This window comes from Emys orbicularis, chromosome 1 (assembly GCF_028017835.1).
Source record: "Emys orbicularis isolate rEmyOrb1 chromosome 1, rEmyOrb1.hap1, whole genome shotgun sequence".
In the NCBI taxonomy this organism is placed as follows: Eukaryota; Metazoa; Chordata; order Testudines; family Emydidae; genus Emys; species Emys orbicularis.
In genome coordinates, this window is record NC_088683.1 from 338,581,236 (window position 1) to 338,606,293 (window position 25,058).

A 25,058-nucleotide genomic window follows, 5' to 3' on the forward strand; every position below is an offset into this window, starting at 1 on the left:
AGCAATTTGAAGTTGAGTTCAGGGAGGGAAGCAGGAGACATTCTTGCCTGGGGGTAAGGGAATGAGGCAACATCTGAGAAGGAATGTGAGGGTAGCGATTATTTATAGGGCTGGTTGAAATTTTTCCATCAAAAATGTTTTTGATGGAAAATTGAGTTTTTGACGGAAAATTGAGTTTTTGACTAACCTAAAATTTTGTGGGAAGTGTCTGTTTTCCATGGAAATTTTTGACTTTTTAGCCCCAAAAAACTCACATTTTCATTTGGGGCTAAATACTTATGGTTTTTTTTTGACAAAAATTCATATTTTCCTTGGGAAGAAACCCATTTTACAATTAGCTCTAGTTATTGTAGAAAACATAAAATCATCACTGAAAAGTTTGCAGATGACACAAAAATTGGGGGGAGTGGTAACTAATGCAAAGGACAGGTCACTGATACAGGGTGATCTGGATCACTTGGCAAGCTGTGCGCAAGCAAACCACATGCATTTCAATATGACTAACTTTAAATGTATACATCTAGAAACAAAAGAACATAGGTCATATTATACAGTGGGGGACTCTATCCTGGGAAGCTGATCATGTGCTCACAGTGCGACTTTGTGGCCAAATGGACTAATACAATCCTTGGATACATAAACAGGAATCTCAAGTAGGAGCAGAAAGGTTATTTGTATTTGGCATTGGTGCGACTGCTGCTGAAATTGTGTGTTCAGTTCTTATGTCCATAATTCAAGAAGGATGTTAATAAACTGGAGCGTGTTCACAGAAGAGCCACGAGAATGATTAAAGGATTAGAAAGTATGCCTTATAGTGATAGAGTCAAGAAGCTCAATTTATTTAGCTTAACAAAGAGAAGGTTATGGGGTAACTTGATTAATGCTGATAAGTAATTACATGATAAATATTTAATAATGGCTTCTTCAAACTAGCAGAGAAAGATACAACAGGATCCAATGGCTAAAAGTTGAAACTGGTCAAATTCAGACTGGAAATAAGGTGTACATTTTTAACAGTGAGAGTAATTAACCATTGGAACAATTTACCAAGGTGAGGAATTCTCAATCACTGTCAATTTTTAAATAAAGCTTGGATGTTTTTTTTCTAAAAAAGTATGCTCTAAGAATTATTTTGGGGAAGTTCTATACAGCAGGTCAGACTAGAGCGGGGGTTGGCAAACTTTCAGAAGTGGTGTGCCGAGTCTTTATTTATTCACTCTAATTTAAGGTTTCACGTGCCAGTAATACATTTTAACATTTTTAGAAGGTCTCTTTCTATAAGTCTATAATATATAACTAAACTATTGTTGTGTGTAAAGTAAATAAGGTTTTTAAAATGTTTAAGAAGCTTCATTTAAAATTAAATTAAAATGCAGAGCCCCCTCGACCGGTGGCCAGGACCCAGGCAGTGTGAGTGCCACTGAAAATTAGCTCGCATGCCGCTTTCAGCACGCATGCCATAGGTTGCCTACCCCTGGGCTAGAGGATCACACTGGTCCCTTCCTTCTTGGAATCTATGAATTTATAAATTTGCTGGTGGACCTCTTAGGAAGCAGGGCCCACACCCAGAGGCACCTCACACAGGATTGTATAGCGACTACAAATGTTGTTAAGTGGTCAAGAATAACTCCAGAAGGGGATAGAAAGAGGGTTTGAGAAAATCACAAAAGAATTAGAAAAATGTCTGTTGGAACAAATGGGGAGAAAGAAGGGGGTAAAGGGTGATATAAAGAGAACTCTAAAGAGAGATTCCCTTGAAGAATTAGTATTGTTCCTGCAGAGAAAGCAGTAAGGGATGGCTAAGAATACTCTGAAAAAGGTGACAGCTGCATCAAAAGTAGGAAAAAGGAGAGCATGGACAGCCTTTGTGCTTGGATTATTCAGAGAGCTTTGTAAAAATCAAAGTGATTTCAGATGCTACACCACATACCTAACAGTCTTTGAAAGTGCATTTTGTTGTTACTATGTGTTCTGACTTACATCACCTTGTTTGACACAATAGCCTCACTTTCCAACAATATTAGACAATGTGATGAAAATATTTTATGCATGGTGTTCTTAAATCAGCATACGTGAAAATAATATACTTTCCTCAGAGAGCTTCCTGAATTTTTAATTAGAATCTGTAAATTTTTAATTCTTTAGGGATGTTAAAACAACTGTTAGCACAGTGAATATAATGGCACTATAGTATATTTCAAATCACCCATTTCCCATCTTTAAGTTGATTAGCTTCAGCCCAAATGTACCAAAGAGATAAGAGTCACTCATGTAGTGAGTATTCTGTAAAAAGCCTATTGACCTTTATATACACAGACAATGGGCTGAAGGACAGCTAATAAAAGGCAATCTATCATGTTGGGTAAGGTGTCCAGTGAGCAACAGCAGGTATTAATGCTGGGTTTGGTTTTACTTAACATCTTTATTAATAGTCTGGGAGAAAACAGCACATTAGTGTCTGATAATACATTGTGTCAAGTATCAGAGGGGTAGCCGTGTTAGTCTGAATCTGTAAAAAGCAATAGAGGGTCCTGTGGCACCTTTAAGACTAACAGAAGTATTGGAGCATAAGCTTTCGTGGGTAAGAACCTCACTTCTTCAGATGCAAGTAATGGAAATCTCCAGAGGCAGGTATAAATCAGTAGGGAGATAACGAGGTTAGTTCAATCAGGGAGGGTGAGGTGCTCTGCTAGCAGTTGAGGTGTGAACACCAAGGGAGGAGAAACTGCTTCTGTAGTTGGATAGCCATTCACAGTCTTTGTGTAAGCGGGGGAATGGTCCCGCTATTGTGGGGAACTTTCCTGGCTTCTGCACTACCCCGGTGAAGTGGGCTAGCGAAAGGATCCGAGTCCTCGCTCCCACTTCCTTTACCCAGAGGCCTCCCTGCCCTTGAGGACTCCCCTTCCACTCTCCTGTCTGGCAGAGTCCTCGTAAACCCCGACAAGGCTGGGCCCAGGATTCCTGGGGGGCTTGACCCCCAACCCTGCTGTGGTCACCTAGGACAGGGGCTAGGGTGTCCCCACTCCGGGGTACTCTCTTTGCACTGGGCACCTCCCTGACCCACTGATCATCTTATACAATTTAAAGCAAATACAAGTTGTTTAATTAACAATTACTTTTAAAAAAGAATAAGGAAAAATGGAAAAGGTTAAAGGAAACACATCACCCTGCTCTGAGGCAGGGAATATCACAAGCAGTGTCTCTGGAACGTCAGGGCAGTTCACAGTCTGTTCCTTGTAGGTCCCGGGCCTCCTTCTCAGGCCCTGGCTGTGCTGCAGAGACGCTGTGGGTTGGACACTTGCTCTGGTGGTGGCCACACGCTCTCAGGCTCTAGGTGGCAGGATCCTTCTTCCCAGCGTCGCCCCCGCCCTGTCAGGGTTACGATCCCCCTCCAAGTCCGGCCTGCAAGGCCTCTTGGCTGAGGTATCTCCCTGCGCTGGGCCCACTGCCAGGGTCCCCCTCATTCTCCCCAGCTGCTCACCGCACCCAGCTCCGGACTGCTCCAGCCCCAGCTCCAGCTCCACTCTGCCTCAGCACGGCTGCTGCTGCTGCTCTGCCTCCAGCTCCCTGGGCTGCTTCTCTGGCCCCTCTGGCTCTGGTTGCTGCAGCTCTCCTCCCAGGGCAGGTCTGCTCTGCAGGCTGCTTCTGTAACTCTGCTTTGGGGCTGCAGCTCTGCTCCCAGCAACTTAGCTCAGGCCCCTGCTCTCTCCTGGCTGTGCTCTGGCTTTGGGGCTGCAGCTCTGCTCCCAGCAACTTAGCTCAGGCCCCTGCTCTCTCCTGGCTGTGCTCTGGCTTTGGGGCTGCAGCTCTGCTCCCAGCAACTTAGCTCAGGCCCCTCTCTGTCCTGGCTGTGCTCTGGCTTTGGGGCTGCAGCTCTGCTCCCAGCTCAGGATCTACTCTCCCTGGGCTTTGTCTCTGGCTCTGTGGCTGCGCCTCTGGCCCCTCTGGATCTGGCACGGTTCTGCTCTCCAGCTCAGCTTGGGCCCCTGCTTTCTCCTTAGCTCAGCCCCACTCAGTCTGACCCAGGCAATTCCAGCTCACACGGAGGACGGGAACCTCCCTCGCCTCCTGACCCTCTGATTAGCCTGCCCGCCCTGTCAATCAGGCTGATCTGGAGCATTGGCCTCTCCCCATTGTTCCTGGGGACTGTCAGTCTCAGGCTCCTGATTTGCCATCGACCCTTCCCCTTTTAGTACTGGGAGCAAGCCAATCAAAACACCCCCACTGAATGTTAGTAAGGGGGCAACAGTCCCCTTACATTTGTTTAATCCTGATCTGATGGTGTCAAATTTGCAAATGAACTGGAGCTCAGCAGTTTCTCTTTGGAGTCTGGTCCTGAAGTTTTTTTGCTGTAAGATGGCTACCTTTACATCTGCTATTGTGTGGCCAGGGAGGTTGAAGTGTTCTCCTACAGGTTTTGTATATTGCCATTCCTGATATCTGACTTGTGTCCATTTATCCTCTCACTACGCAAGAGGATAAATGGACACAAGTCAGATATCAGGAATGGCAATATACAAAACCTGTAGGAGAACACTTCAACCTCCCTGGCCACACAATAGCAGATGTAAAGGTAGCCATCTTACAGCAAAAAAACTTCAGGACCAGACTCCAAAGAGAAACTGCTGAGCTCCAGTTCATTTGCAAATTTGACACCATCAGATCAGGATTAAACAAAGACTGTGAATGGCTATCCAACTACAGAAGCAGTTTCTCCTCCCTTGGTGTTCACACCTCAACTGCTAGCAGAGCACCTCACCCTCCCTGATTGAACTAACCTCGTTATCTCCCTACTGATTTATACCTGCCTCTGGAGATTTCCATTACTTGCATCTGAAGAAGTGAGGTTCTTACTCACGAAAGCTTATGCTCCAATACTTCTGTTAGTCTTAAAGGTGCCACAGGACCCTCTGTTGCTTGATAATACATTGTGAGGACTTAGAAATACTGGACAAGAAATAATAAAAAAGAATGTAGAGAGTGGCATCTGTGAGGGCAGAGTGGAAAATATAAACGAATGTTCATTGAATATCTTTGCAAATACTGTGCTGACAGCTGACTGAATTGTTTGTTTGTTTTTAATAAGTGAGTTCTCTCCTTTTACTGCTGGTATATTTTAAAAAAAGCCTCATTCAATTTTTAACTTGACTACGATGGAAGGCAGTTGCATACACTCTTTAAAAAATTAGGATTCCTTTCTCTCTAGCATTTATATAATTGTCTCTCATTTGTTTTATGAGCAGAAGCAAAAGAGCTCTCTAATGACAAATACAAGGGGTCTTAGATAACAGCGTAAAATCCTGGACCATTGAAGTTAATGGGAGTTTTCCCTGTGACTTCAATGGAGCAAGCATCTCACCCACAGTGCATGCAACTTGCATAGACATTTATACTGACCAGAGCAGGGTATAAGACTGATGTCATCATGATAGTGCCTGACACCAGCAATACAACTGACAATCAATAGATATGTGAAACTGATGATGTAGGAAGTGCTATCAAATGCATAAAATAAACTAAAAGTTAAAAAAATCCTAGCCTCTTCCAGCTACAATAATCTTAGGTTCTGCTTATAATAAAAGTAGGTACAAACCCTTCAGGTAGATATGTGATGTTTAAATTGACTGCATCCCTTTAAAAGTTAAGTGCATTTATGCTTGTGAAAGCTTTGGGATAGACATCCAAAGAGACTGATATTCTCAGTCCACAATACAAACAGATAGTTTAATGTGCCTCCATCCTGACCTGTAGTTTATCATCCTCTAGGGGTGAGAGAGATGTGCAGTCTCCATTCCCATTCAATAGTTAGAAGACCAGGCAGCTGAGAATGTCAATGGGGTATCAAATTAATGGCAAATATAATTGTGGTTTGTGCAATATCAAACTTGTCCACTAGAAATTGGACCAAGACCTCAAAACTCATTTAGCAAAATTCAGTATTCAGAAGGTTAAGTTGGGTAGGCAAGAGAATGACTGAGTGTATAGCAGTAGAGGGTGCCAAATTAATAACATCTTTAGTCCAAATCTTAACCCAAAGGTTCAGTGACTCTGAATCTAGAAATAGCCTCACATCTACAATAAAGGTCAGTAATTCCTGGTGCTGTAGGTGTTGCTGTGCTGAAAGGGACATGCCAGCCATGTCACATTTATGTCAAATCAGAAAGAATTGCCTCAGGAAAGTGCTTCCTTGGTGCAGAATGAATTTTGCTGGCCCATGTATTAAACTCCCATTGTGTGCAAGCCTTTGTGTCATAGTCTCCAATTTGACACTGGACAGTGAGTGCTAGAGCATGAAGAGATGGCAAGCAAAGTTTGAAATATATCTTAAACTTTGTACCATGCCATAAACAGATGGATAGTCCTGAAACCTATACGCTCTCTCAGAGACCCACAGGACTCCCCTCCCCTAATCTTAGTTTGTTTCTTGACTATCTTTCCTTTCTCTGGGACACTTTTTTTTTTCTTTTTCTAATTATCTTCTTTGCTTCTTAATTAAGAAATGAAACAAAATAATTTTTTGCACCACTGAAACACCTCACTCTGTGTGTGCGTGTATTATTATTATTTGTATTAATGTTTTGCCAATAAGCTCCAAATGAGACCACGGCCCTCTTGTACTAGGCATCATGGAAACAGATATTTTCCATTTGGGGGGAGGGATAGCTCAGTGGTTTGAGCATTGGCCTGCTAAACCCAGGGTTGTGAGTTCAATCCTTGAGGTGGCCACTTAGAGATCTGGGGCAAAAATCAGTACTTGGTCCTGCTAGTGAAGGCAGGGGGCTGGACTCGATGACCTTTCAAGGTCCCTTCCAGTTCTAGCAGATAGGATATCTCCATTAATTTAAAAGATAGCAAGACACTCCCTACCCTAAAGAGCTTATAATCTAAATAGACAAGAGAAGTTGGGCAGAGAAACAGAAGCACAGAGAGGTAAGTAACTTGGCCAACATCACACAACAGGTCAGTGTCAGAGCTGGAAACAGAGTTCAAAACTGCTGGGTCTTGGTCCAGTGCTTTATCTATTAGATTGCTCTGCCTCTGTATCCTGGATTTAAACAAATGACTCTACTCTGGCACCGTTTATGAATGAAGAACTTTACAGTGGTCTGGCATTGTTTCTGAATAAGTCACAAGTGTCAGAGGATATGAAGAGCTAACTGAATAAAGCTAGTCCCGTCAATACCAGAGAGAGCCTGTCTAGAAGTAAGTCCAAGAGGAGGAGAGAGATATGAGAAATAAAGGAACTCAACTGCCAGCCACATAAAGATGGAGTTCAATTAATTGTTTCTGCCTCCTTTTCTTTACCTCTAACTTTATTTTATGTCTGTCTGGCAATATATATTCTGGAACTAACTATTGCAATGGTGGTAAATGGCTTGAATGAGGGGGTGACTTCAATGTATGGGTATTATACTACATATACTACATACATTGTAGCCACATTTTTACTGTGTTCATTCTCCCTAGTGAAGTCAGAGAATTGAGATTTTCACATCAGAATAAGAGTTGTTTAAGAGCACAGACAAAAACATCACATGATCTACATTTTTAACCGGTTTAATTTGACCAATTAACACAACAGTGTTGCTGTTGAACAAAGATCCTTTTTTGCTAGGAGATGTTCTTGCTATTTGTTTTTATCAGATAGTCAAGGTTATCATTGTGTCCCTTCTCTAATTTATAACTGGATCTCTAATTCCCATTATGAGCAATCCACAGCTAAATTAGACCATGATTTATGCAAAAAGTGAAAAGAAGTGATTGCATAACTCTCCAAGGAAGATAAGAATTTCTGTCATGAAGTGCCTCTTTCTAAATGTCCTCAGAATCTTCTCTCTTCACTACTTCATGATCATTAAAGTGCCATTTGGGGATGGGGGGGAAATCAGTTGATAGCATGTACTTAGATGCTTAAATTCCCAAGAATTTAAGATGTAGTTTCTATTAAGGACAAATTAAGCTGAAAGTCATAGTCTAGGGGGCCTTAAGCAAAAAAAAAAAAGCCTTTAAGCAACTAATGACTTGCTCAGGTTCTGCCTATGTGGTGCACATACAGGAACTTGGGTAACCATTTATAGTAACTGCAGTAAATGAACCCAGTTAGAATAAATATTTATCAACTGTTAGCTCAACTGGTAATTAGCTTGAGATGAGAATGCTGAAAGTGGAGGTGTACATAGCACAACAGAGCAAGTACCTTGAGATAATTTGCAGCTTAGAATTATTGAGCTTCTCAGCTTTATATTCTCCAGGGAGCTGTAGGATTGTTTTTGTTTGTTATCCAATAATTAAGAAAAAAAGTTGAGACAGGAAACAAAACATGAATCATCTACCCAATGGAAAAGTTAGGCCATGCACTGACCAGAAGAAGGCTTAAGAGTTTACTGTAGGACATGGATCGGCAACCTTTAGCACGCGGCCCGTCAGGAAAATCCGCTGGTGGGCCAAGACGGTTTGTTTACCTGCAGGTAAACAAACCGTCCCGGCCCACTAGCGGATTTCCCTGATGGGCCGCATGCCAAAGGTTGCTGACCCCTGCTGTAGGACATTCCTTGAAGTCATCAACCCAACACAGGGCTAAATGGAATTTTTTTTTTTTTTTAGAAAGAATAAAGCAATGAATACATTGTCTGCATGCACATCCATAAACATACATATTTGGGCACACTTTATTTATTTCAGAATCAAAGCACATTTTCCTGAAGATAGGATGCATATGCTCTGAATAACCTTGCAGCAGTGAACCAACTACCCGGTAAGGACAAAAGATCTGGAATTACCAGCCTTGTTGAATGTCTGAGGACTAAAAAGGCCTGCTGTTAGTAGAAAACCTGAACAAAAGATGAACTCGACTTGATCAGGCTCAGATGTATTTCTGCTGGGAGCAAATTCTAAAGGCAAAGGTCCACAACTGAAAAATCCTTGCCCCCAGTCCTTGCGAGGTACGCCCCTGGGACAAAGAGTTATGGGCTATGTGGGAAGGAAGGCCTCTAAGAATCTGGCATGTTGTTCATTTAGGTCTTTGTAGATAATAACCAGCCCCTTGAACAACAGCACAGAAGACAGATGGCAGCCAGTGGACATTAGAGTACACCTGCAATGTGCTCTTTCCAGTCTGGCTTTCTCAAAAGGCAGATAGCTTCATGTTGTCCTAGCTGTAGCTTCTGAGTGGCCTTCTTTCGTGGAGTTAATTGAAGACCTTGGATAAAATTTTCAAAAAGGCCTGAGTTACTTAAGAGCCTAAGTCTCATTTTCAAAAGCAACTTAGACAGTTAGGAACATCTAGTACCATTCAGACACTTTTGAGACTTAAGTGCCTTAGGCCCAGATTTTTAAAGATATTTAGGAATTGCTCCATTCAGTGTAGCAAGGCTTAAGTGAGTTAGGAGCCTCAGTCTCATATTAAAAGGTGACTTAGGAGCCTACATGTCATGGAAAGCCCTTAGGCACTTTTGAAAATTTTACCAACAGGCAAAGATTAAAAAAAAAAGAGAGCTTAAATCCATATCCAAAGAGTGATTTTCAGAAATGCTCAGCAACCACTCAATAGAAGCAACATGCTCTCACAAGACACCCATAATAATATCTGATCATGCTTCCACTGAAGTTGATGGCAAACAACTCCCATTGATATCAGAGGGCAGGATTGGGTCCATAACCTGCACTAAAATCAATGGAAGCAGGACTGGGTCCCAAAACTATCTACAACAAAACTTGCTGATAACTTTACTTATTTACAACCTATTTTCTTCCAATATATTTGGCACACACTTTTTCAAGGAACCATAAGTGATGTACATGGAAAATGTGAATGGGTGGTAACAAGCAGTTGTGAGCTAGAGGGATTTTAGGAAACACTAGACACAAGTCAAAATGTGATGTCGAAGCTAATGGCTTTTAACTCCAAAATAGTTTGGTGAAATTTCCACAGCCTTTGCAGGAACATATTCCTTTGCCTTCACAGTAAATATGACAATTTTCAGCCTAAACCAGTATTCCATCCTAAAGTTACAAGGGACTAAAATAGCTTTGTAATTGAAGCGGGTGGGAACCTTAACTACAGAGAGACTACTGTTCTACTACAATATAAAACTACGTTAATATAGGTAACCCCCCTTTCTTCCCTGGGTTACTCGGGAGCAGGCAACACTCACCTGTGTGCCTGATGTTGTTGACATTAAAGGAAATCCTGAGTATCCCAGTGGTGATGTTGGATAAGTGGGAATCTTCTATCCACCCCTCTGCTGCAGTCCCTTTATTCCTAAAGGAAGTTAAAATTGGCGGTGCCTCCACCTGGCTGGCCCCTGTACACACTCAATGACGTGCCCTGGGAACCTCCAGGAATAAACCCCTTCAAATAGTAATAATAATAATAATAATAATAATAATAACAACTTGTGCATGGGTCTAACTCAAATACCAATTATAAATAATATACATCCAATATACTTAAATTAGAGCTAACACTCCTTTACTTAACAATTTAAGAAACAGGGTCTAACAGACTAAGATTAAATGTCACAACTAATTTAAATCCACAGGGGCAGTTGAACAAAATCAATTAACAAATATAATATATAATAATAAATGAAATATTTAACTGGCATTTACACTGCCACCATTTACCCCACCCCGTGGTGTACACTCCTCTGGATTTCAGAGTCCTAGGCACTTGCTTGCGTGGGTGCGCTGGAAGATCTGCAGCTGGAGACGGCGCTCTGTTGGTTCTGTGCATCAGTCCAGCCAAGGCAACAAGCGGCACAACCCTGCTGACGACTAGAGTTGGCTCCACCAAATGTCAGCAGCTCTGGGTCCTGGTTCAGTGGGAAGATCACTCTGCCTCTCCTTGGATTCAGTCTCTCTGCTGTGCCCCTTCCCTTGCAAGTACTTTCCCAAACCAGAGTGGGGGTTACTCCCAGTTCCTTCACTGCAGGCCCACCTCAGTCAGCTCTAGGCACAGCATCAGTCTCTGCTCTGACTCCAGCGAAGCCACCAACAGCCTCTGAGGCTCCCTGCTCAATCAAAGCCCCTGCAGGCTCTCAGCAGCAGCTCCTGGTATGGACAGAGCTCCACACCAACAATCTCACTCCTTTCCCCAAAATGGAGCCCACCGCCTGCTCTCCCTGCAGGAGGAAGTCTCTCCTTCTTTCCCCAAGGCATCATGGGAGTTGTAGTCTCTAAGGCTAGATTGCAGCACACAGGGTTTTCTCCTGGAACACTCCCAATAAAGTTCAGAGGCCCATCTAGTAAAGGGTGCCTACATATATTTTCAAATGTGACATAAAATGACCAAAACATATTTGTTTGTTTTGGGGTAAAACTTCACCTACTGACTCAGATCCTTCTTGCCCACTTTTAGTCCCCTGCCCCCCTTTTTTAAACCTATAAATCCTTTTAAAATAGAAACTCAAAATGGAACCATTCATAGATCCTTAAATATAGCAGTGAAGTGCAATGCTGTAATAAGAACCTGTCAAACTTGAAAATGAATTACACTGAGAGACCAAAAGAGTATAAAAGCCTGTCCATTCCTGACGGTTTCAGTTATCCTATTTTTAGATTTAAGTGCTCTCCGTTCTTCAACTAATTGAACAACAAAGAAAGACTGACTAAAATCAGGGCATACAAGATCTCTGGTTCAATGGTTTTAATATCAAACTGAGTTTATGACAAAAGTAGTTGAAAAGTATGCTAAAATAATCTCATTCTTATATCTCACTACAACATTGTAGCAATCCTGAAGTTATGTAGTAACCAATTTCACCATACAAGATATACATACACATACTCACACTATCTGAATTTTTCTCAAATATTAATCAGTTTATTTTCTTAACATCCCAATGACATGAGGATGCAGTATTATCCCTATTTTACAAATGGGGAATTGAGGCACAGAAAGATTAAGGTCAAAATTATCCATCGGTGTTGGGTGCCTACATTGAAAAGCTTAGGACGTGTATAATGGTATAAGTCTTTATATGTTCAAAGTACAGCTCCCATTGAGTTCAGGTACAGCTGTGAGCACTTCTGCAAACCAGACCCCAGGAACTCAAGACAGGCACTCAGAAAATGAGGAACACATGAGTGACCAGCTCTGCACAGTTTGGGTTAAATGACTTGTCTAGAATCACATAAGAGACAGAGGTGGAATCCATTTCTCCAGGGCAGCATTCAACTGCCTTAATGATAACTGAACTCTTTTGGCTGATTTAAATATATATATATATATATATATATATATATATATATATATATATATATATATATATATATATATATATATATTTAGCCCAAGGCAGACACCCAATATGGACACTTTCAACTCAAACAATTAAACTTTGGTAAAGTTATTATAAGCAATTAGAAACAGGTTCTTATAATGGAAAGTGTTGGGCAACTTTAATGATAGGCAATACAACCAGCCTTGCCTATAATAAACTTGGAAACTTGTATTCCAGCAGCAACTTTGTCACTCTCCAGTAATTGGTGGAGAGATTTTGAACTGGTAACTGGTAACAGCAGTTTACAGATCTCAATAACTAAACAGGTTTAGTCAAGACCAGAATGGAAGCCCTCCAGTGAATATTTCAATGATGCAGGAAGTACAGATGTTGATTCAATATGAAGTCCTTTTCGTTATGAGTCAAAGGCTCTTCTGTGGTGTTGGGAGTACAGCTGGAGGTGTCATCATTCAGATGAAATGTAAAACAAAGATCCCAGTCATTTGCAGTTATTAATGGTGTCATGGCACTCAGTTTAGGGATAGGTGTTAACTTTTGTGTTCTGGCCAAATTGCATCCTAGGTAATTACATTCTAACTATCCAAAATTCCCCCCACAGCTTTAACGGAATAAGGTATTCTTCACTTCCTGTCTAAAACTGTTTTGTATGGCCCTGGCAGGAAGGTAAACAATTGTTGTGTTCCACGTGAAAAGTGGCTGCATTGCAGTGGTGGGTGAAGTGATTGCTAGATATCTATCTACCTCAAAGGAATGTTTAATTAATATGTGCAGATCCTTAGATATTTACAATGGGCAGAAATCAGCATTGGATCTGGGGCAGGTGAATATAGCCAGTAAAACAGTGACCTCAGATAGCAGGGGTTAGAGGAAACATGCAAGAGTTGTGGTGCTGATAGTGATTTACTGTGACTCTTGGGTTTCTTTCACAAATCCACTGGACCTTCATCCTAAGGGCAATGTTTTGATGGTGACAAATAGAAATGGAGTGATTCCTCAAAACTATCAGAAAAATAAAATTGCCCAAAAGCAAATCCATCTATACAAAGGACATTGGTGAAGTCTCCATTATAACTTAGACTCAAAAGGAAAGGAAACTCAGACAAAAATAAAACAATACAAATTTCACCTGTAAAAACACTGTCTTCCTCAAGTTAGCTGTTTGTTGAACAAAAATTGCTCCCTCCCCCCACCCCCAGTCTTCTGTAAATAAAGGGAGCTGAATGAGGAAGTAATAATAGAGTCTTAATAGCATTTTTCGCACTGTTAGAGTGCTTTTGGATGATTTTATTTTAACTATAATTAATGGCCATCTAATGAAAATAATGAGCTAGAGTGAAAACCCAATATGAATTTAAAATGAGAAGAATACTTTGGATGCAAAAGAGAGAGAGAACAAAAACAGATGAACAAAGTCTTATGAAGCTTTTTAACACCTATGATTCCCCAAGCATATCAGTTTAAACATCAGCTATAGTCACTGCCGCAAGAATAAATCTAGAGGAGAAAGGTAGGTGACCTTAAAAAAGTGATGAAAGAGAGATTATAGTACACAGAGAAATGGCTTACTAAAATTTCTGAAGTAGTAAATCATTATAAAACTTCATTGGTTTACAAAAGCCTGCACAAAAGGTATTTTAAAGCATTTATAAATAACATTTGCCCAGAGTCTGATCTCTGACTTCAATGGAGTTACTCGAGATTTATATCAGTGTAACTGACAGCAGATTCCAGTCAATTATATTGTATTTTTCAAGGTTTATTGTATGCTTGAAAAGTTTGATCAAAACATCTGTTTTTCTGCTTCTGTAGCTTTACAAACTAGAACCAAGCTAGTTTTCACTAGAAATGGGCTCCAAACTGGATCGTCAAATCTGAACAGTCATCCCACTCCCCTGAATTTCAGCAGGGTCTAGACCAGAATCTGATACTAGAGTTTGAGTGTGCGTTTGATTACAAATGAGAAGGGCCTTGTTTTCTGCATCTGGCTGAGGTCTGAAATCCCATGAGGATAGCTGATCTTGCATGACTTCTGCACTGGGGAGCCAAAACCTTGCAAGAAGAGGTCACGAGAGACCAGAACTTCTGTTTCAGAACTTGAATCAAGTCCCAGCTTTGATTTGTCTCAAACGCAAACACAAAACTTCTTTTTTAAGCCTCCCCTGGATCAAAACACTGCCTCCTTGGTCCAGAGTCCATTCCTTTTTCTAGAAATGTTTACAAAGTTATTATGAACTTAAAAAGTCAAATGCAGATTAATAGCTGGAGCACAAATAATGAAGGACAGCATATAGTGCCAATCCTATCATTTTCCATCAAACAAAGCGAAGGAGTCAAATAGAATGTGATGAGTAAGGGCTTTTAACACTATTTTAAACTATTCTCAGACAATTAATGGAAACATTTATGGTGGATACTCCTGTTAGTGCTTACATGACACTGATTACCATAGCATTTAAGCACCTCCCAAATATTTAAAACTAGAAACAACAAAAACATTAACTTTTGTGTTCTGGCCAAATTCCATCCAAAATACTTTCATTAATTAATTTTTATTTTGAATGGGTTAAGACTTTATTGAGGGAAACCCAAATCAGCTCAAGGATATTCAAAGCTCTTCTAGGTGATATCAAAAGGATTATTCATCTTAGTATCTACCCACCAGGGGAAGTAAGGGGTTTACAAGCTGGGTCTCAGGTGGTTAATCACTTTATATAAAGGAGTTAACTGAAAGAATAATTGAACATATTCACCAAAACAAGAGTATTTTTTCCTTCCTCTCTCTCTCTCTCTCTTTTTTTTTTTAATATAAACGTAACTTGTACAAGTCCTCCAAAAGAGTCCTCCATAGCATGGGGAAAACAGGCTCCTTCCCCACAAAATTAACATATTTCCCAACACATCAGTCCTTCATTTGATGGCCTTACTCCTCTCCACTTCAAAGAGACTCTATTATTATTGTTTTAGGAATTCTGTACAGAAGGTCAGAAATGAGATCCTCTGTAACTGATTTTGTCCCTAGGTATAAACAGTAGAGATAGGTGCACGCTGACTAACATAAGAACTATTCTGTACGTTTGACTGAAAGCTAAATAGAACACAAACCAAACCTTTTTAACACTTGAAAAGTTCAGTCAGCTCTTTTTATCTTGAATGCCTCTTCATGTCCCCTTCTACTCATGGTCAAAACTAAGAAGCATAAATAAGATGAAAAAGGCTATTTTCACTATGATATTTCCAATCCAGCGAGAACCAGCATGCATCAGAAATCTAACCTGAAATCCCGTTCTCATGAGATTTTTAGACCAGAGTTAGGCTATGTATAAAAAAGTATCAGATAAGTGTCCATACTAACCCTCAGAACCTTCTTCAGTTCACCCATCACTTATAGGCAGACCGATACCAAGTATGCCAACAAGTACACATTTTATTTTCCTGAAACTAGCCTTACTTATACGTTGTTGTTTTTGTTTTTATTATTTTGAGTACACTTCATCTAGCTTATTGTTAACATACTTCTTGATTTCTTGTAACTGAATTCACTATGTTTATGATAGCATTGGCCCACTTCTGCATGCTGTTGCACCAATGTAAATCAGAAATAACTCTACTAAATCAACAGAGGGCAGAATTTGGCCCTATTTGTTTAATATCAAATATACCATCAAAGTCATTACTATATTGCAGGGACAAAGGGATCAGATCAGCCATTGTGTTTAGGAATTTCAAATAATTAACTATATACCTCTGTATACATCCTATAGTCTACATCTTGGTTTTGTGCTATTATTAAAAAAATAATGAAACTGAGTTTAATCAAAGGCATTTCTGTTAGCTCTGGACTGTATCTTGTCACCAGCAGACATCAGCTGGCAGGACACAAAGAAGTGTTAGATTAAAATGGTCTGAATAAACACAGAAGCTTAATTACAGTAAATAGTCAGCTTTTACAAATCCAGGCAAAACAAAAGTCTCTTTCATTTTGATCACCACAGAAGTTCATCAAAGAATGGCAGACAGCTATCATTATCAGTAGTGCTTGATATGGTTAATATCAACCTTATAACTTACCTATATCTACACACCCACATTATCAAAATATACCATTACAAAACCACATCTATAAACTAATGGGTAAAATAGTTGATGTCATACATTGCCTTATCTTTCCAAAAGGAATCAAAATCATATGAAATATTGTCCTTTTTCTTTTTCAGAACAAAACAAACAACATGAAACTAAATTGCCATTTGTAAAGATCAAACAAGATAACATTCAACTTTCACAGCTGACCAAAATAGATGCACTGTATGACTTTCATCAGTATTATATAAATGCACAAAAAGACCTTGCTTTTATCCTTCAGAGTAATGCCATACAAGTCAGTTTAAGTGGTCCATCCATGTAACGTTACAAGAAAGAAGATACGAAGATACAGTGTATTCTTAAAGTCCATGTCCAGGCTGGCAAAACTGCTCTAATGTTTAGTAGTATTTTCTTGTGTAATGCAATTGCAGCTGGCATCTGACCTGCAGCTACTTTAACTGTGTTTAAAGTACAGAGCTGGACAGAATTTACTTAATCAAAGAGAGCCTGTTAAACAGATGTGCCATTAAGTACCAAAATGATTTACTATGCACTTTAATCTTGTTGTATAACTGTATTGTTGTTCTGTGCAATGTTTTTCAAAGCACCCTTGGACAGGACCCCATAGACAACAAGCTGTCAAGCTTAGCTTGGGTCCCTTGTAAAACTATCTTAAACCAATGTGATGTTCTCATGTCATCACTACAGCAATGACAGCCTACAAACTTTTCATCTCCTGAACCACAAGATGTGTAGCATCATAAATGCAGCATGTCTAAAATGAAGAACAAGGAATAAACAAAAAAGGAAACCATTTTTAGCCTTTTCTGCATCATTGTTTAAACCACCAGAGCGTTGATCCCAAAGTTAATAACAATGTCCATCCACTATAGGGAAGATAATTTCACTACTGTCAAACTAATCAGCTTGTCTAGTAACTACTATACATGCACTCTTGTACATACATAGCATGTGTGTGCCTCTTGTCACTTGCTGTACTTTCCATATGAAACCACAGTAATAAATGTAACTGCATTAATACTTAGTTTACTGAAGAGACTTCTGACCTCTTATTCTCTCTTACTGCTTTGTCTCCTTTCTTCCAAGTGATGGTTGGTTTTGGAGAGGCTTGTGGTTTGCACTCAATAACAACTTCTTGGCCTCTGGTAATAATTATAGTTTTCTTCATCTGATTTAGTGCAAAAGTGGGAGCTGAGGCTGTTAAAAAGAAATATGTTAGTTCTATAGAGAACAATCAGAGCCTTCCATTTCAATGAATTCTAACAGATGGTTCATCATCCATTTTCACTTTTTTGTTAGGAATCTATTATAATACAGATCATATGGCATGTATACAAAAAATGCCATTAAACCAGCATCCAATTCCAATGGCAAGACTAGAATTTAATCAACCTATCAGTTAAAAAGAAGTCGTTCATATCAACGTACTAAAATTAGATTACTTGTGAAATCTAGCAGCTTTAGAGAAAGTCTGGAGAAATCAACAATAAAATTAAATACCTTTCTTACAGTCATTAGCTCAAAATATTAGTATATTTTAAATTCCACAAATCCACCCAAAGCTGTTAAATACTGTTAGCTGTTACAAAGAGTTTGTTGATGGGTTTTTTATTTGTTTTGCCTTTTTTTCTTCTTGAAAGCCAGCTGTGTAAAATTGAGAATATGTTTCTAGTTTTCTGGAAGGATTTCATTGTTTAAAAATAATTTATTTTTAATATGTTTACAATTTTGGCTACAATTTTTTTTTTCAAATTCAGAGATATTTTAAAAACTAATAGCCCGATTGAGTGCCCTTTTTATGTGTTGAGTAGTACCTTACTCCTGTTCAAGGAGTAAGGTACTACTCAACACATAAATGGGTCTATCTGAAGAGTAAGGTACTAAACAATGCAAGTAAGGGTATTACAGTTTGACTCTAATTTATGGTAATTTTACAATGTGAAGGTTCAGCCATCACTTGGTAATTCCATGGGTCTGTGTACCTGTTAATCTAGCCTTGCAAAAAATTCACTCAGCAGCAAAAGTGATAGCTCATGTGTCTTCCCCTCCTTACCCCTCCCCCCCATTTCTCAACAATGTATGAGTTTCAAAACCTTATTTTGGACAATTTTAATGATAACATTATTAAAAATGGACAATTCAATTTGTTTTGTTTGCTTTATAAAAAAATCCAGAAAGGAAATGCAACTACTATGTTAATTCATTATTATGGCAGCACAGAAAGTCATGATGTGAAAAGTTTAAGGTTACTACAGCAGGATTATACTGGACATGTTGCATTCACTGTATAACAACAAACACAGAGATATATTAGAGTACATGTTAAACAATGAAAATGCACACTGAAAATGCCATAGCAAGGGAACATTGCAATGAACAGGAACCCTGCAGCTGACTGAACCTCAACTAAAACTCTTGGGGCAGGGCATTCTGAGAAGAGGGCCCCTGGCTATGGAATGGAATTTGTGGGTATGAAGAAACATTTGAGGAACTAGCTGTGAAAATATGACCTTGGGTCAGCAGTTAGGTATCTGCCCTCGGTAATCAAAGGTGTCTCAGAATCCTGCACAATTCCTCACTCCACTCAAATATTTACTTCAAACTGGGACTGACCCCATACCAAACTCTTTTTCTAAGTTATTTTCCATCACATAGTTCTGTACTCTCTGATAGCAATAGGGCCTTGAAGCAGAATCGTTGGATTAGCTCGAGAGAGCATTTATGACCCATCTGGAGTCAGAAATAGTGTGAACAGCTTGCGTCAGCCTATTCTTATGAGGTGCCCAATCCTAAAATTCACATGAACAATCCTATTCCACTGTTTCCTGTGGGTCTACTTACATGAGCAAGAGTTTACAAGAACAATCTCTCAACTTTCCAGCCCAGTTTTTCTGATTCACAAGGTTTGGGTAATGCAGAGAAGGCCAATGGCCCCCAGACACTGAAAATAGGCACTGCATAGGTGGACTCATGTGTCCTCACATTTTTTTTTATGGGATCAGGAAACAAGGGAACTTTCTGTGCTTATTTAAACTGAACCCTTTGAAATTCTCCCATCACTATTATCATTGAGTCCATTATGCTACTGTGCTTTAACCAGTGCCATAAGCATAGGACAGACAGATTTGCCAAGGCTCACATTGGAGTTTCTTGGGTTTTTTTGTCCTTTCTAAATTTTGTAAATATGAAATATCACCAACCAACATTTCCCAACGAAGACCAGATAAGGTATAAGGCCTTGATTCTGGGAGACACATAAGCATATGCCTAACTTTAAGCATGAGAATAGTCTTGGTGATTTCAGTGGCAATACTGATATGCTTAAAATAAAGCGCATGATTCAGTACCTTCCTGAATGGGGGTTTTATTCTCAAACAATGAGATGCAATGAAAGATAAACAGATTTTAATTTTAGTTTTGTCCATGGGATATGTGATTTTTTTTTTTTAGTAACTTCAGTTTTTTTCAATTCTTGATGTAAAAGCGTTTTTGTTCTTGGGCTTGTTTTCACAGATTAGAGGGGGTGAAAATGTATGTGTGTGTCGGGGGATTTGGTTAGGCATTTGAACATACAGTTAGTATTTCCCCACTGCACATTGTCCCATACATAAAATTTGGTGTTAGGTGAGAAGAAATCACTAAGAATAACTGAAGGAGGAGTTTCAAAAAGATATCATTCTGGTAGCAAAAGTACTTGTGAACCCCTAGGCAACCAAGGACACACTCACACATGAATAAAAGAAAGAGGAAAAGAGGAACCCAGCCAAATTAATTATACAGCTTTTATCCAATTCTGCTAAGGTTGGAGATGTAGGATCTCTTTCTTTATCATGACAGATCATGGAGCCATGTAATTATCAAAAAGAAAGATGAGAGCAATCCTGTTCTGTTCAGACATTACTCACCTAAAATCTTCAGCTCAGCACTGGCATAAATGGTTCCGTATTTATTTTCTGCTAAGCATTGGTACATTCCAGCATCTGAGAGATTCACACTGTGGATCATCAGTACACCATTAACCATCTCAACCCTGCTCTGTAATGGAATGAAAAAAATAATTCTACAAAAGCAAACAAATGAAGTGGATTTGCTGGGTTCTTAGTTCTAGGCAAGGGAACAATAAAGTAAAATAAAATAATAAAATAAATCAATATTGTTAAAATATAATTTAGCAATTTACTAGAGTGAATATTTTGGATTACTTCCTTTTGTTCTTCAGTGAATGAGAAACATAAAATATTTTGGGACCTGAAAAGACCACAAAATGAATTTTCCTCTGGGTTATTTTATTTAACTGTAAATGCAACATCCCTGAGCATTGTTTTTTCCCATGATCCACTACACCAACTTGCTTTTTAAAAATGGTTCAGCAAAGAGTAGTCTGTCAACCTACAGCAATGAGTTACCTTCCTAGCTAAGGAACCAGGGTTCAGATGTAGTTTAGGTCACAAGGGAAATGTGTTTGCTGGTCTCAAAGGAGTCCATAGTGAATGTTTGTTTACATACCAAACCCAACATATAATCTAACACGTTACTAGCCCAAACCTGCAATACTTAGTTATGCACATGAGTAGTTTCATTGGCAGGAATGGCACTATTTTCATACAAGACTACTCATGTGAGTAAGGGTAACAGGATCAAGTTGCCTCTGTATTAATTGCAGCATCTCATCTGAAGGCCTATTAATAGAAAATAATTGCTGAAGGTCAGAAGCAAGGTGCACTGACAGCTGTGTAGGGAAATTTGCACTGCATGTGGCTGTATGATGAATAATTTGAGCTGGTGCAATACATTCTTCAGTTTCATTACTAAAGACTATTAGTGTGAGTTAAAATATATTAATAAAATAGCATTTGAAAATGTATATGGGATTAATCAATACCCCTCTCTTTTTTGAGATCCAAGTTTCAAGTTGAAATGCAATTTGCAAAGTCTGTATTGGCTGTTTGGAAAATCTCAAGACCACAAAAGCACAGAAATTAACGGGGGGGGGGGGCAGAAAGGCAGATATGGAAAAGCTAAGGCATATAAACTTGTTTGCAGTGCCTCAGGATGACAAAAATAAACTGCCTTATATGTTTGCTCTCTCATTGTTTTCATAATTGGTCGATTTTCACAGATAGATGAAGCATTCACTGAAAAGAAAGGCATAGCACCTCTTTTATATTCATAAATCCATTCTTTGAATTCATTAACAAATGGAGACATTTTCTACCAGAATTGAACAATTTTGTTTTAATCTGGCAATGCATGAAGAGAGTCTACAAACACTTTTTTTTTACTGCTCTCAGTATTTGGAGGCTAGAAAGGAATAGAAACATGCTGCATAAAAATAAAACAACGTGAGATGAGGTGATGACTCAGTTGAAAGAAATAAAAAAAAAATCCAGACCATGCCAATGTTGGCCGTTTGCATAGAGAAACACTCTAAAATAGACCTTATTTTAAAACTTGTCAGATCAGTGCAGTAAGAACCTGGAATTCCCAGATGGAACAGGCCAATGATATTGGTATGAGAGGTGGGGGCTTTGCTTTTCATAAAAGAGTTATTAAACCATCAGATTTTTACAGATGCAAAAATCAGACATGGCTATTGAGAACAAGCCACACTTTGTATTAGTGCATTAATGCTGAGGAACATGAGATCTATAATAAGAATATACCATGTCATATTTAACACACATGTAGCTGGTGATGTTTAAGGGAGTCTGAGTTTATGGACTGGTGTAACTTACACATCAAGGAGCAGGTCCACTTTTTTGCTCAGCCATACAAGGGCCATTTACAATATGACCCTATACACAAATACTCAGAAAGATATAATAAACAACTCAACCATAAACACCATAATCAAAAGCAGAAACAAACAAAAGTTGCCCAGTCTTGCTCAGAAGGATATCACTAGTTTACTGATAGTAAGGGAGAGAATATTTCAGAGTCATGGATTCTGATTAAAAAGGCCCTGCCTGCTCTCCTGTTTGTATTACAGCTAGAGAGTGAGAATTTCCAGCTCACCTGCTATCACATACTTTGACATAGTTCAACAGGCAGACCCCCAGGAAAACTGGTGCTACATTATCCAAGGCTTTAAATATTAATAGAAAAAGATAAATCTCCTTTCTGAAGCATTTCCTCTTCAGCACTTTTTTCCCAGCTCACTTTCTCTGAATTAAAGAGGAAACTACAATCTACTGGTGGCTTATTGAGCACTATACCTGTGCGCAAAGAGGGACTCCATTCTTCAGCCAATGATAGGTGGGTCGTGGCTTTCCAGTGGCTTTGCATTCCCATCGGAGCTGCTCTCCACTGTCTAACTGAGTATTGTTAAGCTTCTCCACCCAATGTGGGTACGCTGTAAAAGAGAGATAACATGCTAAATACAAACACAAGAGGCTGACATGACTTCAGTTGATGTTCTAAAGACCTAATCAATTAAAAATACAGATCGTAAACCAATGTGCAGTTCATCTTAGTATCAGTGACTGTATTAAATCACATGCAGATTAAACTCATTTAAAAAAGACACACTGAGGGTAAAAGAAGAAAAGTGACAGAACCAAATAAAATTTGAGTAAAGGATCCTACAGGATTATGAGCTGAGTATCACTCTATCTGGGACTAAAGAGCCTTTATGTTTTAATAACATATAATAGACTAATACAGTACAACATAGTTCATGCAGCAATTATTAATATTACACACATTTATTTTTGATGACCATCATCATAGTATCTGGGAACATTGCAGGGCTTAAGTTCAGACTTTTAAGATCTCAGTAGGGAATCTGAACACCATTGTCTCCCTGGTGCTTGTTGCTCTGCCAGTCCACCAGGAAATCAGGATTTAATCAACTGTGAAGGCCTGGGCAGTTGGTGAGGTATTTCATCCAGTTCTTTCCAGAAGTGGTCACCCTTGTGCTCAATATGTAGGGAGTGAATGTCAGAGGTGTGGGCTATCTACTCAGTGTCCACACTTGGGACATAACATTCTAGTGCACTGCATGAACATAAATCACATGGTGAGTCAGAGATAGGAAGGCAGACCCTTAAGGTAGCATGGGATTAGAGCACTGAGGGGCATATATATATTAACTAGCATACTGAGTTTCACCTAGCAGTCAGTTGGCAACAAGTGGAATGAATGAAGCACGGGACTCTAATCCTGTAAATCAGATACCCATGGATAGAACCCTTCCCTTTAAAGAGCTTCAGTGGGACTGCATGAGGGTGTAAGTGTCTGCCTATGCAGGTCAGGGTCCAGGTTTAATGTTGAATCAAGGTGACGTTCGGTGACAAGGAAAAAAACCAGATCAAATTAATCTATGAATCTAAAATATTTAAGAATAAAACATTTAAATCCTTTCTGCAAGGAACTTCAGAGACTAAGGAGGCAATGGCATTGACTTCAAGGAATACAGAAAAATATTTCTGGCTGGGCTGGATAATAATCCAGAGTTAGCGAAGCAAAGGATCTATTTGGGACAGAGGAGAATCAATAAACCACTTAAATAAGCAGAACCTATGGCGGGCTGAATTTAAAAATAAATCTAACAATCTATCTAGTGTCTGACAGGTCACCAATCAAGAAGCTGAGAAAATGTGAGCTGGCATGATAGGTAACTAGGTGAGTGTTGAAACCCTAACTACTGCATTGTGCATTCGCTGCATGGAATGTAAATCAAGTCTACTGCAGTGTTGTAATTGTGTTGGTGCCAGGATATGAGGGATACAAGGTAGGTGAAGCAGTATCTTTTATTGGACCAACTTCTGCCGGAGAAAAGGAACAAGCTTTTGAGCATCACAAAGTTCTTCTTCAGGTCTGGAGAAGGTAACCAGAGTGTCCAAGCTAAATACAAGATGGGACAGATTGTTAAGCATAAAGGGTTCACACATACTGTAGGAGACCACTTAAAATAAAGTGGACAGTTAAGGGTTAACAGGCAGTACAGTGTGTGACAAATTGTTGTAAGGAGCCATAACACCAATGTCTGTTACATGCTTGGTTTTTAGTGTCCAGCAGAGTTATGAATTTAAGTTCCCAGGGTCATCTTTTGAAGATGTGCAGGTTTCCTTTGAGGATGAGGACTGATAGCTCAGATATAGAGTGATCATTGTATGAAAAGTGTTCCCCCAAAGGTGATAAGGTATTTTGTGTTTTATCATTTCTCTGTGTGAGTTCATTTGAAAGCGTAGTGATTGTCTGGTTTAGCCACATAGTTGTTGGGGCATTTGATGCACTACATGAGGTACACCACACATTATGATAGACGTGTAGGACCCATGGATCTTGAAAGGTGTTTTGGGGAGGTGTTGATCATCATAGTTGTGGAGATATGTCTGCAGGTTTTACATCTGTTGTTCTGGCGGGGTCTAGTGACGCTTTGAGTTGGTGTGTCCTGGTCTGTGAGGAGGATATATCTGATAATGAGCTTGGTGAGGTTGTGGGGTTGTTAGAAGGCCAGAAAAGGGGGGTTCAAAAAAGATTTCTTTCAGGATGTGGCCCCTATTAAGTATGGGATATAATTGTTTGTTGCCATTCCAAACAAAAACAAAAAAAGTGGAACCAAGTACAACAACTCCACAATGAACAGAACACCACTTCTGGGAGAAATCACGACACCAGGACCCACCGCACTGACACTACATGATACTCCAACATCATCAACCTGTCAAGACTATCTTAAACTAGAACTGAAGTATATGTACTCTC

General features: G+C 39.4%; 1 protein-coding gene across 1 annotated transcript in view; it reads right to left on the minus strand.

Moving 5' to 3' along the window:
• CNTN5 (contactin 5) overlaps positions 1-25,058 on the minus strand; it is a 407,321-nt gene that overhangs the window by 164,246 nt on the left and 218,017 nt on the right. The window contains exons 9-11 of the mRNA XM_065397605.1: positions 22,565-22,701; positions 20,255-20,384; positions 17,396-17,546 (exon numbers count right to left, since the gene is read on the minus strand). Coding sequence (XP_065253677.1) covers positions 17,396-17,546; positions 20,255-20,384; positions 22,565-22,701 — 418 coding nt within the window. The remainder of the gene's footprint in view (positions 1-17,395; positions 17,547-20,254; positions 20,385-22,564; positions 22,702-25,058) is intronic.